Genomic DNA, 14,508 nt, shown 5'->3' with positions numbered 1-14,508 from the left:
TTCTGATTATTATCAATGCTGAGCCCGTCTCCATACCGGCGTCAACCAGATGAACTGGATAATATTCTGATTGTTCCAAACTAATCTGACTTCTGAACTGTAATGCTGCCTGAATCATAACCATACACAGTTCGTTCATTGGCCAAAGGAGAACTGCCCCTGAATTTTTTTTCTCTATTCTGCATCCTGATGGGAGTTTTGGTTCCTTGTCACTGTCGCCATTTTCCACCTTTGTTGCCATTGGCTTTTTCTTGCTTAGTTGGGGACATTAAATTTAACATTTAATTTAATATTCAACAATAATATTGATCTGCCTGCATTGACACTTTTATACAAGAACTGAACTGAGCTGGAACGATGACATCACGGTTTACTCCAGGGCGGCTATATATATATATAAATGAACTAACTTAACTTTTTTAAAACTAAAATGAAACATCACTGAACTTAGTTAAGCTGGACTGTGACGAAAAAACAAACTTTTTGTTGCATTATTTTCTCTGTAAAGCTGCTTTGAAACAATCTGTATTAAAAGCGCTATATAAATAAATGTGACTTGACTTCAATAGCATTTTTTCCTACTATGGAAGGATAATTACCAACATTCTTCAAAATATCTTTTTTCCCCCTTCACTTCAACAGAAGAAAAAAACTCATACAAAGTTTTGGAACAACATGAGAGTGAGCAAATGATGACAGAATTAAACAATTTTTGAGTAAACTATCCCTTTAAGAAAGTAAATGGTTCCATTTTGCATCCATGTTGATTTGAAAAGTGTTTTCTCTCCCTCCATCACAGAGCACCCAGAGGGATGTGCGCTGTTTTTCATGTGCGGTGTGTGTGCGGGTCTGTTCCTCACACTCTTCGCGCTGGTGGTTCAGATTTCCTGCCGTACGGACTGTAAACGTCATCACAGCGTCGCCAAGAAGCGTCCAAGACCCGCGGACTCTGCCAGCGACAGCAGCGACTCTGACTCGGACTGGGACTCGAGCTCAGACCTGTCGGCCCGCCGGCACCGGCGCTTCGAGCGCACACTCAACACCAACATCTTCACATCGGCGGAGGAGCTGGAGCGAGCGCAGCGGCTGGAGGAGAGAGAGCGGATCATACGGGAAATCTGGATGAACGGACAGCCCGACGTCCCGGGAACGCGTAGCCTGAATCGCTACTATTAGATCGGACACATCCAGATGTGAAGCTACAACCGGGAGTTTCCTGAACGCTAAAGCGATTTCCACGTGTGGCATTAAACTGCACATTTCCTTTGCAGTGGAAATAAGCTCTTGGTTGCGGCGTGATTTATCCGTGACCTTCGCTATGCAGAGGTGAAAGGTCAAATGCTGCGTTCCCACCAGTCGAATGTGGAAACATTCCTACTTGATGTTCAACATCTCGCAGTTGTGAATTTACCCAAGTTGGAAGTGTCGTTCCGCCGAACTTCCAAGTAGGAAGTTGGATATTCTAATTTTTAGTGCAGCTGAAGCTAAGGCTCATGGGAGATGTAGTTGATTTGAGTCTATAGGCAGCTCTGAGAGGTGTGATAAGCTCTAAGCACTGTGATTGGTCCTTCACTCTGCCTGTCAAACAGTGAGGACCGCCTTCTGTACAGAGAGGCTTCAACGAATTAAGTGCCTTACAGCCTCACAATCTGACAAAATACACACATACTGTTGGACTAAAACGTATTTGGACACTTACAAATACCTGGATGTCATTGCATTTGCAAACAAATGATGCTAGAGCTTCACTTTTCTGCATCACAACAAGTGTCACAATGCATTTTTCGGTAACACTTTTAAATAAGGTTACATTTGTTAACATGAACTAACAATGAAATATATTTTAAAGCATTTATTAATCTCAGTTTGTTAATTTTGACATTTACTAATACATTAATATTAATAATAAAATAATTTAAGGAAAATTGTATTTAATTTAATGAGGAAAATCTTTAAAATCTGTTTATATTATTTATGGAGCTAATATGACCTAACAATTCAGTTTTTTCATTAACTAATGTAAACAAAGATTTATAAATACTGTAACATATGCATCGCACATTATTAGTTCATTTTAGTCAATGCGTGAAACCTTATTGTAAAGTGTTACCCATATTTCATCTTTATCACTAGATAATTAAATCATCTATCATATTTTTTTATGTTTTGCTTAAAGTCTGCTAATGTTGCCATTCTTTAAAATAAGTGCAACTTGGTTTGATATTTTACTATCAAATGCAATGACATTTGTGCATTTTTAAGGGTGACTTAAGTGTCCATATATACATGAAATTATTTTATATTTAAAAAGTTTTTGATACCACTATTTTTTTGGATGAATTATTTTTATACTGATTGCTCAGGGATGCAATCCAAGTGTTCTGTGTATAATCTTCTGTTCTTAAAGGGGACGAGAGACATTCAGATGTTCCTGCATAGATGCAACCGTAGCCTCAAAGAGGTTGTTATAGGAGCGTGATGCACATCAGCGTCGTGCCTTAAACACAAAATACAGTTAATCACTCAATGAATTTATTGAACGCTTTCTGTGTGTTACGACTGTGGTTAATGTGTTTCATTTTCTTTTACATGACATGAGGGCTCAGAATTAATTCTGATAATACTAAACCATAAATAACTTACGTTCTAAGTATACAAATAAGTTTACGTTCTTAAAAATAAAGGTTTTGTAAAAAAGTACCACAGGTAAATAGACTACTATTTACCCTTCGTTTACTCAAAATGTATTGTATTGTGACTTTGAAATGTTTAACATTTTGTAAATTAGGCAACATCTTATTTAACCCTCTGGTGCTCTTCGCATGGTGGTCAAAAATTAACTATTTTTCTTTTGTAATTTTAATCAAATGAATATACTATATTTTATTTTTTTTATTTTATATTTTGTATTTTATGGTACTAAATTATATTAATGCAGTAGTTATAATCCATTTATTCACTTTTTGAGCATAGACCTGAAAATGAAATTTCAAGCTTAAACTGTCGTAAATCTTGAATGCTTTGGAGCACAGACTTAAGTTTGGAAAAAAGTGAACTTCAAGTTATAGAATTTTACATTTATTGTTATAAAAAATGAACAAAAATAGTTTTTTTTTAATTTTTATATGAATTACATATTTTCCAACAGATGTTTACTCTAAAACTGCGAGAAAATCAAAGCCATAAATCTAAACAAGCTGTGTTTCAAATTTGAGGTTGATATCTGAAAAAATGAGCTTTCAGTAAGATTTTGTCTGGGCGCAGTACCAAACGCTTCCACTAGATGAAATTCGCTTCTCATTAATTAATTTCCAATGCGCTCATTTTTGATTGCGAACAATACAAGTGTGACTTTTTTTTTTCAGGACCATTGAACCTTTTCAATGTCCATGATTTTGTTTGTGTGCGTGTTCACATAGCAAGTGCCAAAACCTTTACCAAGTTTCGTACTATTCCGATGAAAAAAAAAACCCGTAACTTGATTTCGCTCAAATGCCTGAAGAGTACCAGAAGGGTTATTAATATTCTCAGAAACTGAATATTATATCAAAAGTGATTTAGGCCCCACAGAAAAAGTCAAAAGAAAATGTGGTCAAGAACTCAGCAGGTGGTAAAAAAAAAAAAAAGTATAGAAATAAATATTAAAGATAAAAAAAAATATTAAAAAAGATATTTGATTTAAATTTTAAGATAAAATTACACATAAATAAAATTAAATAAAAATAGCAAATTTTCAGCAATACCTAAAATTAAGGATCTCTAACTATTATTAAAAAAATATGACGGATTTTAATAGATTGATAAGAAAGATTTTGACAAAGCTGATATAAGTCTTAAAGTCTGGTAAAGCCTGTAGTTGCCGTCCTCTCGCTGAAACCTTTATTTTTAGGAGCCCATGCCCACACAGCGTTCATTTTATATGTAATATTTAAGGTTTTTATTCTCTTGACACTCAAACCAAGCCAAAACATGAAGTGGCTCAACATTTGTATGTATGTGGATTGTTTGTTCACACCTGAGCTGTTAAATCTTGTACAGCAGCAGGATGTTTGCGTTGTACACAGTCACAGACTTGTTTGTTTACTGCTGTTGTTTTATTTTCCAATAATATTTCAGCATGGCTTTTATAGGAATATAAACTCATGTACAGAGCAGGACCTGTGCAAGGTTTTGTTTTGATTGTTATGGAGCTTTAAATAAACTGCATTGAATAAACTGAACTTATAGCGCCACCTGTTGGTGAATGATTCACATCCTGCATGAATGGAAGTGTTTACATCACCATGACAACTTCCAGTGTTTGTGGTCTCCATGGAGGCAGATATAAACAAAACCTCTTCAGGGAAGAGCAGCAGTTCCCGTGAGAGAACAAGTTATATTAACTTATTTTGGTTACTTCTCTTTTATTTTATTTTAATATAGATTAGAGTAATTAGCCATAATGTCTATAAATACAACACATGGGCTTCCTTTCCTGCCAGGCAACACTTTTCGCAATTTAACGGTGAGAAACTTTGACCTTTAGGCCCATATTAACTTTGCTGTCTTGTTTTTACATTTTTCTGTTTTCTTTTGTAAAATCTAATTCTGCATTTTTAAATCTTTATGAATTCTTGATTTTTGCTGGAAATTAACTTAATTATTCATTCTTTTTTTTTCAAGGAGCATTATGTAAATCTATGAATGAGATATGCTGATATTATATTGTTATACATTTACCCATTATTTCTGTATGCTGTGTTATTCAGAAATCCGCTTTCCACAGAGCTCAGACTCTTGATTTTAAGAACGGTTACGCTCTGCCCCGGCGGCCCGCGGTCGGTACAGGACAAGAGCCTCTTCTGTCAGTGAACATCAGTCACAGTGAGAGGAACCAGCTGACCAATGACATCCCGAACCTGACCTACGGTACAGGCACACACCGACACCCTCCGCTACAACACATACCGGCCCATGCTGCTTATGACAAGAAGGTGAAGAGACATCCATCTATCTATCTATCCATCCATCCATCTCATTGAAACAGAACCAACCTCTCACCTTTACTCTTTGTCTGCCAGGTTCTGCGTTTCTACGGTTTCTTCCAGCAGGAAGTGTTACACTCCCCGGATGAGCACTTTCGCGTTCGTCCGGTGGTGATTTATTATCACTTGGACGATGACAGCATGTGTGTGATCGAGCCACCGGTGGAAAACTCGGGAATTCCACAGGGAAAACTGATCAAACGTCAGAGACTGATCAAAAACCAGCGTGGAGATCTTTACCACTGGAAAGACCTTAATGTTGGCATGGACATGAGTTTGTTTGGAACAGACTACAGGATAACACAGTGCGATGCCTTTACACAGGTACACACACACACTGACTCTATAGACTGCTGCTTCTGATGGTTTGTTTTGACTGAGCGCACGTGTGTGTGTGTGTGTGTAGGACTTCATGGAGAGTCAGGGAATAGTACTAAATGAGTCGGAATCCATTCCTAGTGACCCGTACACCATCCGCCGCATTCAGACACAACAAACTCACATCACACCCTACGACCACAATCATCAGCTTGAGCGGTTCCTCGCCCTGGATCGACAGGTAAATAAACACACACACTCCTTTGTGTTCGCCCACAAATCAATTGATTCTCTCACTCATGATTTCTGTGCGGTCTTGTGTGTATTTCCAGGTGCTGCGCTTCTTTGCGCTTTGGGACGACTCGGACTCTCTGTACGGAGAGAAACGGCCTGTAACGCTGCATTACTATCTTGTGGATGATTCTGTTGAGATCTGTGAGCATCACGAGGCCAACAGCGGCCGGGACCCGTTCCCAGTTCTGCTCCGTAGACAGAGGGTTCCCAAACACATCAAACCAGCCTGTGGTGAGACTATAAACACACACAAGTCAAGACACATTCATCTGCATAGCGCTTTTCACAATACACATTACAGCATCCATCCATCTATTGATCTGTATAAAGTTGGACATACTTATACATCCAACTTTATTTAAAGAGCTGGGCAATAATATAGTCAGTCACATTTTGCGACAAAATTTAAAAAAAAATTGTAGTTGATATTTGCTTTATAGTCCTACTGTAGTACATACTGATTTACGGTAGTGACCTCTATGTATGTGGATAAAGTTGGATTTAATATATATATCCAACTTTATATAGAGAGCTGTCAGAGCGGATAGCCTCGTGAGCAGCGCTCTGACATGTATCGTGGTTGCGCTTCAGGGAACCCGAGTTCTAGTCTTGGTGTTGTGCCGAATCTCCCTGCCAAATGATTACCCTCCTCGTTGAGTCTGCTATCTGATTACTTAATCCTAACCCCAATCCTAATAATCTAGCAGGGTCAGAATTCGTTACAACACCGACTTGGGGACCTTTCCCGATCCCATCCCCCTCTTTCTCCCACTTCACTTCATGTTGATTATCTACACAGTCCTGTCTCAATAAAGGCAAAAATTCTAAAAAAAAAAATAACTCTGTTACATTTTAGGAAGAGATGGTAATATCCCTTGCTGTATTGAACTTTCCTGAGATGAGTGAGAAACAGATGTAGAGGTCTAGGGATATAGGGAGGAAAGTACAAAGCTTCATTGGGGTCATCAGGTGGGCGTCCTCTTTCCTTGGCGTTTCGATGATATATTCCCACGACACCTTCAGAGGGCTCTTCGGTGACAACTGGCTTCCCAGCTGCGCCCCCCTCTGCTTTTACCCCACTCAGTGACTCTGTTGTTACGGGGCCCAACCGATATCCCTCCTCTTAATCCAGAGCCACCGACTTGCTTGATCAGCAACGGTGGAGAGAGCCTTAACAGCTTGCCGATGGGCTTGGCCTCAGATTCCTAAGTCCTTAAGAATTTTGATGACAGATTTATCAACAAAGCCTCGACAGCCAACCTCAACAGGGCAAACCTTTGCTTTCCAGCTACGTTGTTCTACGTCGGCTGCTAGCTCAGCATACTTAAGGCTCTTACGCTCATAGGCCTCCACCACAGCATCTTCCCAGGGCACATTAAGCTCTATGATATACACACGTCGGAGTGTGGAGGACCAAAGCACATGGTCTGGTCTGAGACTGGTAACTACAATTTCAGGAGGGAAACGAAGCCTCTGATTCAAGTTAGCCAACAGCTTCCAGTCACGAGCTCCACCCAGCTGGCCAGTATCTGAGGTCTTCACTTTGACCTCCTTTGCCCCTTCCCCGCAAACTCCTTTCTTGGAGCACGAAGACATAAGTAAGGCATTGATGGAGGACCGTCTGGAGTCCAATGACGCTGCACAAAACTTCTGTACCTGCTTACAGAGTACACACAAACTCAATACCTGCTTATGGACTACACCACAAAAATAACTACCATCCGTTCTAATCTTACACCCTGCAATGTCATTCCATCCATCCCCCAAACCTCAGCACCAATTTTCTCTCATTTCATTCTCCCTACACTTGGACAGGTTGAGACTCTCATACACAGTATGAGACCCTCAATGTGCTTTCTGGACCCTTTTCCCACCACCCTGATCAAATCAAATACGATCTTCTTAAGCCCTCTCATTTCCACCATCATAAACTCTTCCCTGCAATCTGACCATTTTCCAATCTCTCGGAAAACTGCGCTTAACCCTCGGCTTAAGAAACCCTCCCTCGATCCCGATATTTTATCAAATTACCGGCCCATTTCTAAGCTCCCATTTCTCTCTAAAGTCATTGAAAAAGTAATTGTCACCCAAATTCACAATCACCTTCATTCACACAGTCTTTATGAAAAATTTCAGTCTGGCTTCCGCTCCGGCCATAGTGCAGAGACAGCCCTGGTCAGGGTCACAAACGATCTGCTTGTGGCTGCTGAACAGGGCTCTCCATCTCTCCTCATGCTCTTGGACCTCTCAGCCGCTTTCGACACTGTTGATCACGCCATCCTACTTCATCGTCTGCAACACTTCACCGGTATGTCACACACAGCACTCGAGTGGTTTCGGTCCTACCTGACTGATAGAGTTGACTATGTGGCCCTGGGGGGAGCCAGGTCGAGGCCACATACAGTTACATGTGGAGTGCCTCAGGGTTCGGTTCTCGGCCCTACTCTTTTCTCTATTTATATGCTCCCCTTGGGCTACATCATCAGCGGGCATGGAGTTGCTTTCCACTGCTATGCTGATGATACTCAGCTCTATGTCAGGTTGGACCCCACATTCTATTCATCATCACTCTCCACTTTAAGTGTCTGCCTGGAGGAGACGAGGGCATGGATGTGTGATAACTTCCTTCAGCTAAACAGCTCCAAAACCGAAGGTCTCCTCATTGGGACCCCACACCAACTTCGATCCCTCCCCTTGACCGTTTACTCATTTGCTGGCGATGACATTTCTCTGACATCCTCTATAAAAAACCTGGGGGTTCGATTTGACCCCTACCTATCATTTAACACCCATATCCAAATTATCTGTAAGACTGCATTCTTTCATCTCCGAAATATTTCCAAACTCCGTTCTTCCCTCTCTTTTCCTGATGCAGAGAAGCTTGTTCATGCCTTCGTCTCCTCCAGGCTCGATTACTGCAATTCACTCCTCATCGGGAACCCGGGCAGGAGCATGCAGAGACTGCAGTACATTCAGAACTGCGCTGCCAGGGTCCTGATGAGGGTGTGCAAATCTGAGCACATCACACCCATCCTTCGTAAACTTCACTGGCTTCCTGTTAGATTCAGGATTGACTATAAAATCTGTCTCCTGACCTATCAGTGTGTTTACGGTACCGCACCATTGTACCTCAAGGAGCTTATTAATAGGCATACCCCAACCCGTCACCTCCGTTCCTCTGATAGCCATAAACTCCAGGTCCCCAAGTCCAAACTTTGCACCTTGGGAGATAGGGCCTTCCAGGTGGTTGCACCTCGATTGTGGAATTCCCTCCCTAACCACCTGAGGGCGCCACAGCCTATAGAGGTTTTTAAAAATTAATTAAAGACCTATTTATTTGTTACTGCATTTTCTTAACATAATTTTTTTTCTCCTTTATCTCCTGTCTTTGATTGTTTTTATGTGTTTTTACCTGTGCACCTGTAGCACTTTGAGATGTGTTCTTCACGTGTAAAGTGCATTACAAATAAAACGTATTATTATTATTATTATTATTATTATTACCTGGTTGTGTCTCCATGTATACTGACCTTGTGTCAAGCTTACCTTGCAGCCAACCAAGATGTGCTTCAGATTATCTGAAGAAATTACCAAGCATAAAATAACTCTACTTGAAGATGGACTACAGAATATAAATTGGAATAATGTTTAGCAAACTCATGATTTAGATACCTGCTGTACTACAATGATGAAAACACTCACAGATGTGATTCAGAAATAATGAATCCACAACGTAGAAGGGCTTTACCATGGCTGAATAAGGATATTCATATTTTTTATGAATAAAAGAGACTTGGCGCTCAAACATTCATTATTAACAAAAACTAACACAGATATACTTGTTTTTAAAGGATTAAGAAATAAAGTAGTCAGGGAGTTACGCAAAGCAAATACAATCTACTTTATGAAGCTGATGGCTGAATCAGGAGGGAAAAGTTCAGAACTTTGGAAACACCTAAATAGTTTTACCAATCGAGTGCCTAAACAACAAAGATTAATAGTGGAATTAAATATAAATGGAATCGTCAGTAATGAAAGGACTGAAATTGCAAATCAATTTAATAAATTCTTTATCCAATCAGCTGAGGAACTGGCTGTCAACTTCCAACCGGCACAATTAAAATACACACTGAGAGACCAATCAACATCTATTTGTATAAAAGACCAAAGCGAAACTGCTGAAGTTTTTAGACAGTTACGGCAATCTAAGGCCAAGGATAACTTTGGCTTGGATACCGCTTTTATAAAAAAATACAGTGCTCTCCTCTTAATTCCAGTTACACATGTAGTTAACTTATCCATAAGAGCAAATGAAATATACTTGCTCTGAAGCAGCAGCAATAACAGCAGCAGATCTATTTCCGAACAAGACCAAACATATCAAGATTGTCATATCTATTGCCATGCCAAACACTCATAGAGTTGTCATGACATAAATATAGTTTGCAGAACTAATTTGAACACAGAGACCAACCTGCTTCAGTTTTTTTGCTTTTTATGTTTATAGAAGTCTGGACACAATAAATGACTGAATTCATATTTCACTTGACATAATCAATATATTAACACAGAATCCTTAAACATCTCTCTTTCTTGACTCAGAGCCATTCCCCAGCAGTGTTCTGGAAGTTTCCCCTCATGATGTGGAGGAGTATTTCTCTCCTCAAGACTTCAGGGTCGGTGAGGAGGTCCTGCTGATGGGGAGGCGCTTCCTTCTGTATGACTGTGACAGCTTCACCCGAAAATACTTTGAGCAGAATCTCCCCGACATCTTGCTCAAACCGTTTACTGTTGACACTAGGACACCACAAGAAATCAAGAAGGTCAGATACATTCTCTTGATTGGGCTAAACTCATCTGAAAGTTCAATTATATTTAGTATGCAAATGGTATGTCATTTCAAGTGATATATCTAGCACTTTCCACAAATAGGGTACACTCATGTTCTTTGCACCACAGTCGACTTGGACTATTCTAGTGGTGTGAATGAAGCATCACGCAAATGTTTTCAGTTAGTGATGCCATTGCAAAAATACACCATTTAGAGTCAGCAACTATGATTAATGCATTATGCCACTCATCTTTTCAACAAATGGTCTGAATGATTTATTAGCAAATCAGTCTTCTTCTTCAAAAAAAAGAATGTGTATATATATATATATATATATATATATATATATATGCATACATATATATATTATTGAAACATATTATTAACAAAATAAAATTGATTATTTAATGTTAGTACATTTTTAGAATATAACAAAATGTTCCAAATGTTGCAAATATGACTTTTGTAAATAAATGTTACAATTTAAAAAAATTTTTTTTTTACTGAAAAATACACAAAAAAGTCCTATTTTGTACCCTATTCATGGAAAATGACCTTATATTTTCTATTCAGACCGTTTTTGAGGTAAATTATGTTTCATTATCCTTCCCTCCATGTCTTCATCCATATATTCACTCTGTCCATGAGTTTTCTGAACGCACGCATGATTTATATTGTGGTGATGATGTGTCATGCTGTCACGCAGGTAATTCCTCCGTATAACGGCTTTGGTTCTCTGGAGGACTCGTTACAGAACTGTCTGTCTCTGGTTCCTGAACCGCCCAAGAAAGACGTGATCAAATTGCTGGAGAACGACCACAAAGTCCTGCGTTACGCCGCACGGCTGGTGAGAATGCACCTCATTTGCATAATCTCCAAACGGAGTATTGCGCTAAAACAACGCAGACAGTGTGTGCAAATAAACGTTTGTTCTAAAGTAGTCTGGAATACTCAATTCTGGATGTTGATTTGCAGGATCATTCTGCTTCTCCCCAATGAAACCGGTGCTACTTTCATGTGTTTTGTATCACTCCGCGGACTCGCACTCCCTTTTTAATACAATGACAACAGGCACCATATTCCGTGTTTGCGATGAAAATCATTGTGACTTTAAAGGTAGGGTAGGCAATTTTCAGAGAGGCTAGCAATAGCTAGCTAGCTTTGAAAGCATAATATCCCACCCTTCCTTCAGAGCGTCTCCAAAGAGAGCAAACTAGAGCATCACGAGAGACAGCGTTAAACTACTTCATGTCTCAAAGCACATAACATTACAATAATAATGAACATAAATAACTTAGAGCTCTGACCTGTATCACCTGACTGTTGCAGATTCATTTCAGAGCTGATAGTGGTGACATCGAAACGCATGAATTCGAGTCACGAACCGCTCCGAGTATAACGTCACAGATTTCCATCTCTTCCAAATTACAGTAGTTATGGCGTGAACGCAGCATTAGCTGGTTGTTTTGGTTCAGGAGGAACTGTTAGAGGCGGCTGCTGTTTCGGTTGCGCTGCTCGGTGACTGACGTCTGTCTAACTCATATAGCATGAAACACAATGATAATGTGTGATGTCTGCGCGAGCAATACATAAATTGACAGGAAGGTAGGACATCGTATCACTGCATTTGGAGCAAAGAGACTTTTAACCAGCATAACAAAAAATGTTTCTGAAACAAATCACCTACCCTGCCTTTATTAGGAGTAATGTTGCTGCCGTGTTCGTCTTGTTATTAGGCCAATTGTTTTGTTTTGTTGGTGGAAGATAATATACAGGTAAAATTATCAAATAAATCTTACATCAATATTACATGTCCACAAATTTTTTGATTTATTGATGGAGCTTTCACTTGCATCATGTCAAGGTTTATTTTGCGAAAATGACTACATTATTTATTACATATCAATGTTATCATCCTCCTTAGGATTCCCAGAATCCCCTGGATGAGGGACGGCGCTTCATTCTGTCTTACTACCTGGCTAATGACATGATCGCCATCTTTGAGAAATCTACACGTAATTCTGGCATCATCGGAGGAAAATTCCTAGAGAAGACTCGTGTCCCAAAACCAGGAAGCACAATGGAACACCCAGAATACTACGGACCAGCAGACTTCTCTATTGGAGCTACTGTGGAAGGTATAGATCAGAGGCAAGACTTCCTGAGAATCATCACACTTTTTTTCTTATGCTTATGTGTTCTTACTGCTCTCCTCTGCAGTGTTTGGCCATCGGTTTGTCCTGACAGATGCTGATCGTTACGTGTCAACTTATCTGGAGTCACTGTCCCATCACATCCCTGAACACACACTGTCTTCACTGAGACAGAAGTTTGTGGTCAATCAGACCTCAGACCAGGACGAGCAACGCGAAGGTAAAAATTATGTTAGGTTGTGGTTTCGCAACTTTCAGTTACATCTTCAGTCAAGTGAAAAGGGGAAATGCACTATTTTCCCAAAAATGAAAATTACTCACCCTTACGTTGTTTCGAACCTGTATGAAGATCTTTTTAATGAAATCTGAGAGCTTTCTGTCTCCATTGACTGCTACGCAACTACCACTTTGACAATTTAAAAAGATCGTAAAACGAATCCATATGAATTGAGCGGTTTAGTCCAAATTTTCTGAAGAGACTCAATCGTTTTATGCAATGAACACATTTCATTTGGGCTTGTATTCACATTTAAACATTCATCAATTCACACATCAGTTGTGGTAAACGGACGCTCAAGCATGTTTGTTTACGTGCGAGAAATAAAGAGGTCCATTCTTGTATGTTAAGCTTCCGCAATAACCATTGAGGTTTGTTATAGGGCGTATAAACCGCTCAATTCAGATGGATTAGTTTTACGATTTCTTCAAGAACTTTTTGAAGAGTCAAAGTGGTAGTACGTAGCTGTCAAAGGAGGGACAGAAAGTTTAGCGTTAATCAAAAATATATTAATTTGTGTTCTGAAGATGAATGAAAGTCTTGTGGGTTTGGAACAACATGAGGTTAATTCCTTAAAGGGGAACTTCGCAACTATTTCAACTTAATAAAACCGTTTAGAAATCATTTGGATGGTTTAATAACCTGTTCTGGTGACAATGGTGACTTTCCCCGCTCCCCCCAGCGTTCCCAGGCGGAAAACCAACCTTGCAACATGGAGACTAACGTCCAGGTAAATTCGAAATAGGAAGTCTCGTGAGAAGCGAGAACGAGAGAGAAACACAAACTGCTTTACGGCAATTCGACATAAACACACACGCCGCCTCCTTCAATGTGTATGATGTATTACCCACCTCGGTAGACATAGCTCCACACGATAAAGTTGTCCGGCTCCGATAACATCAAATGCACATGAGCAGCTGCAGAAAGGGCCGCAAGTGAGGTTTTTTTTACGACATTGTTGTGAAATATACGCCTCACAGCTGTAGGGGGAGCTCGTTGACAAAACATGCGACAACAAAAGTGAAAATCAGCAAAGAAATTGCTAGAGTTGCCAAGTTCCCCTTTAACAGAGTTTCACAAGAAATCATATTGTAGTTCTCTTCACAGCTGAGACAGATGGAGCTGCAGACCTCCTCCAGAGCTGAAATCTGCTGAGCAGTTCTGTCCCGTACGTATAATGCTACCAATCCTCAAGATACCAACAGATATCGTCTGTGAAAATTAGTTTTTTTTTGTGCTTTTGGATGTTGTTTTTCCATGTCTTGTAATGTAAATGTGCAATAAAGACAGAGCAAAACAATCATATGTAAAATGAATTTGTCTTATTGGTGTAATAACCTTTTACATGAGGACTTGGATTCATGAAAATCATGATAGTTCACCCAAAAAAATTTAATTCTGTCATTACTCAAGAAAGACTTGTTCATCTTCAGAACACAAATTAAGATCTTTTTGATAAATTGTCTGCTGTCTCTTTCTCCATTTATGGCTATATAAATTAAAGGGATAGTTCACCCAAAAATGTAAATTCTGTCAGTATTTACTCTCCCTCATGTTGTTCAACCACGTTAGACCTTCGTTCATCTTCAGAACACGAATTAAGATATTTTT

General features: G+C 39.5%; 2 protein-coding genes across 5 annotated transcripts in view; both read left to right on the top strand.

Annotated features, from left to right (window-relative positions):
- eva1aa (eva-1 homolog A, regulator of programmed cell death a) overlaps positions 1-2,323 on the top strand; it is a 71,981-nt gene extending 69,658 nt beyond the window's left edge. For 2 of the 3 annotated variants that reach the window (XM_077220660.1, XM_077220659.1), the window contains exon 8: positions 800-1,308. In XM_077220660.1, the coding sequence (XP_077076775.1) occupies positions 800-1,176 (377 nt within the window). In that variant the 3' untranslated portion in view covers positions 1,177-1,308. Of the gene's footprint in view, positions 1-799 lie in introns of all 3 variants that reach the window. The other variant, XM_077220661.1, reaches the window with a different exon arrangement.
- A 1,979-nt stretch (positions 2,324-4,302) lies between these two features.
- On the top strand, positions 4,303-14,197 carry efhc1 (EF-hand domain (C-terminal) containing 1). Of its 2 annotated transcripts, none has more exons than XM_077220657.1 (10): positions 4,303-4,504; positions 4,749-4,973; positions 5,061-5,348; positions 5,431-5,583; positions 5,675-5,867; positions 10,239-10,459; positions 11,174-11,314; positions 12,392-12,605; positions 12,688-12,840; positions 14,005-14,197. In XM_077220657.1, exons 1-10 carry the CDS (start codon positions 4,442-4,444, stop codon positions 14,040-14,042), a joined length of 1,689 nt encoding a protein of 562 aa, XP_077076772.1. In that variant the 5' UTR covers positions 4,303-4,441; the 3' UTR covers positions 14,043-14,197. The 2 variants fall into 2 exon arrangements, with proteins under 2 accessions (XP_077076772.1, XP_077076771.1); XM_077220656.1 differs by having other exon boundaries at positions 13,993-14,197.
- The last annotated feature ends 311 nt before the right edge of the window (positions 14,198-14,508 follow it).

The sequence above is a fragment of the Siphateles boraxobius genome, unplaced genomic scaffold, assembly GCF_051911475.1.
Source record: "Siphateles boraxobius isolate OS27281-9 unplaced genomic scaffold, OSU_SipBor_1 8, whole genome shotgun sequence".
In the NCBI taxonomy this organism is placed as follows: Eukaryota; Metazoa; Chordata; class Actinopteri; order Cypriniformes; family Leuciscidae; genus Siphateles; species Siphateles boraxobius.
This window is presented reverse-complemented; position numbering and strand designations above follow the sequence as displayed.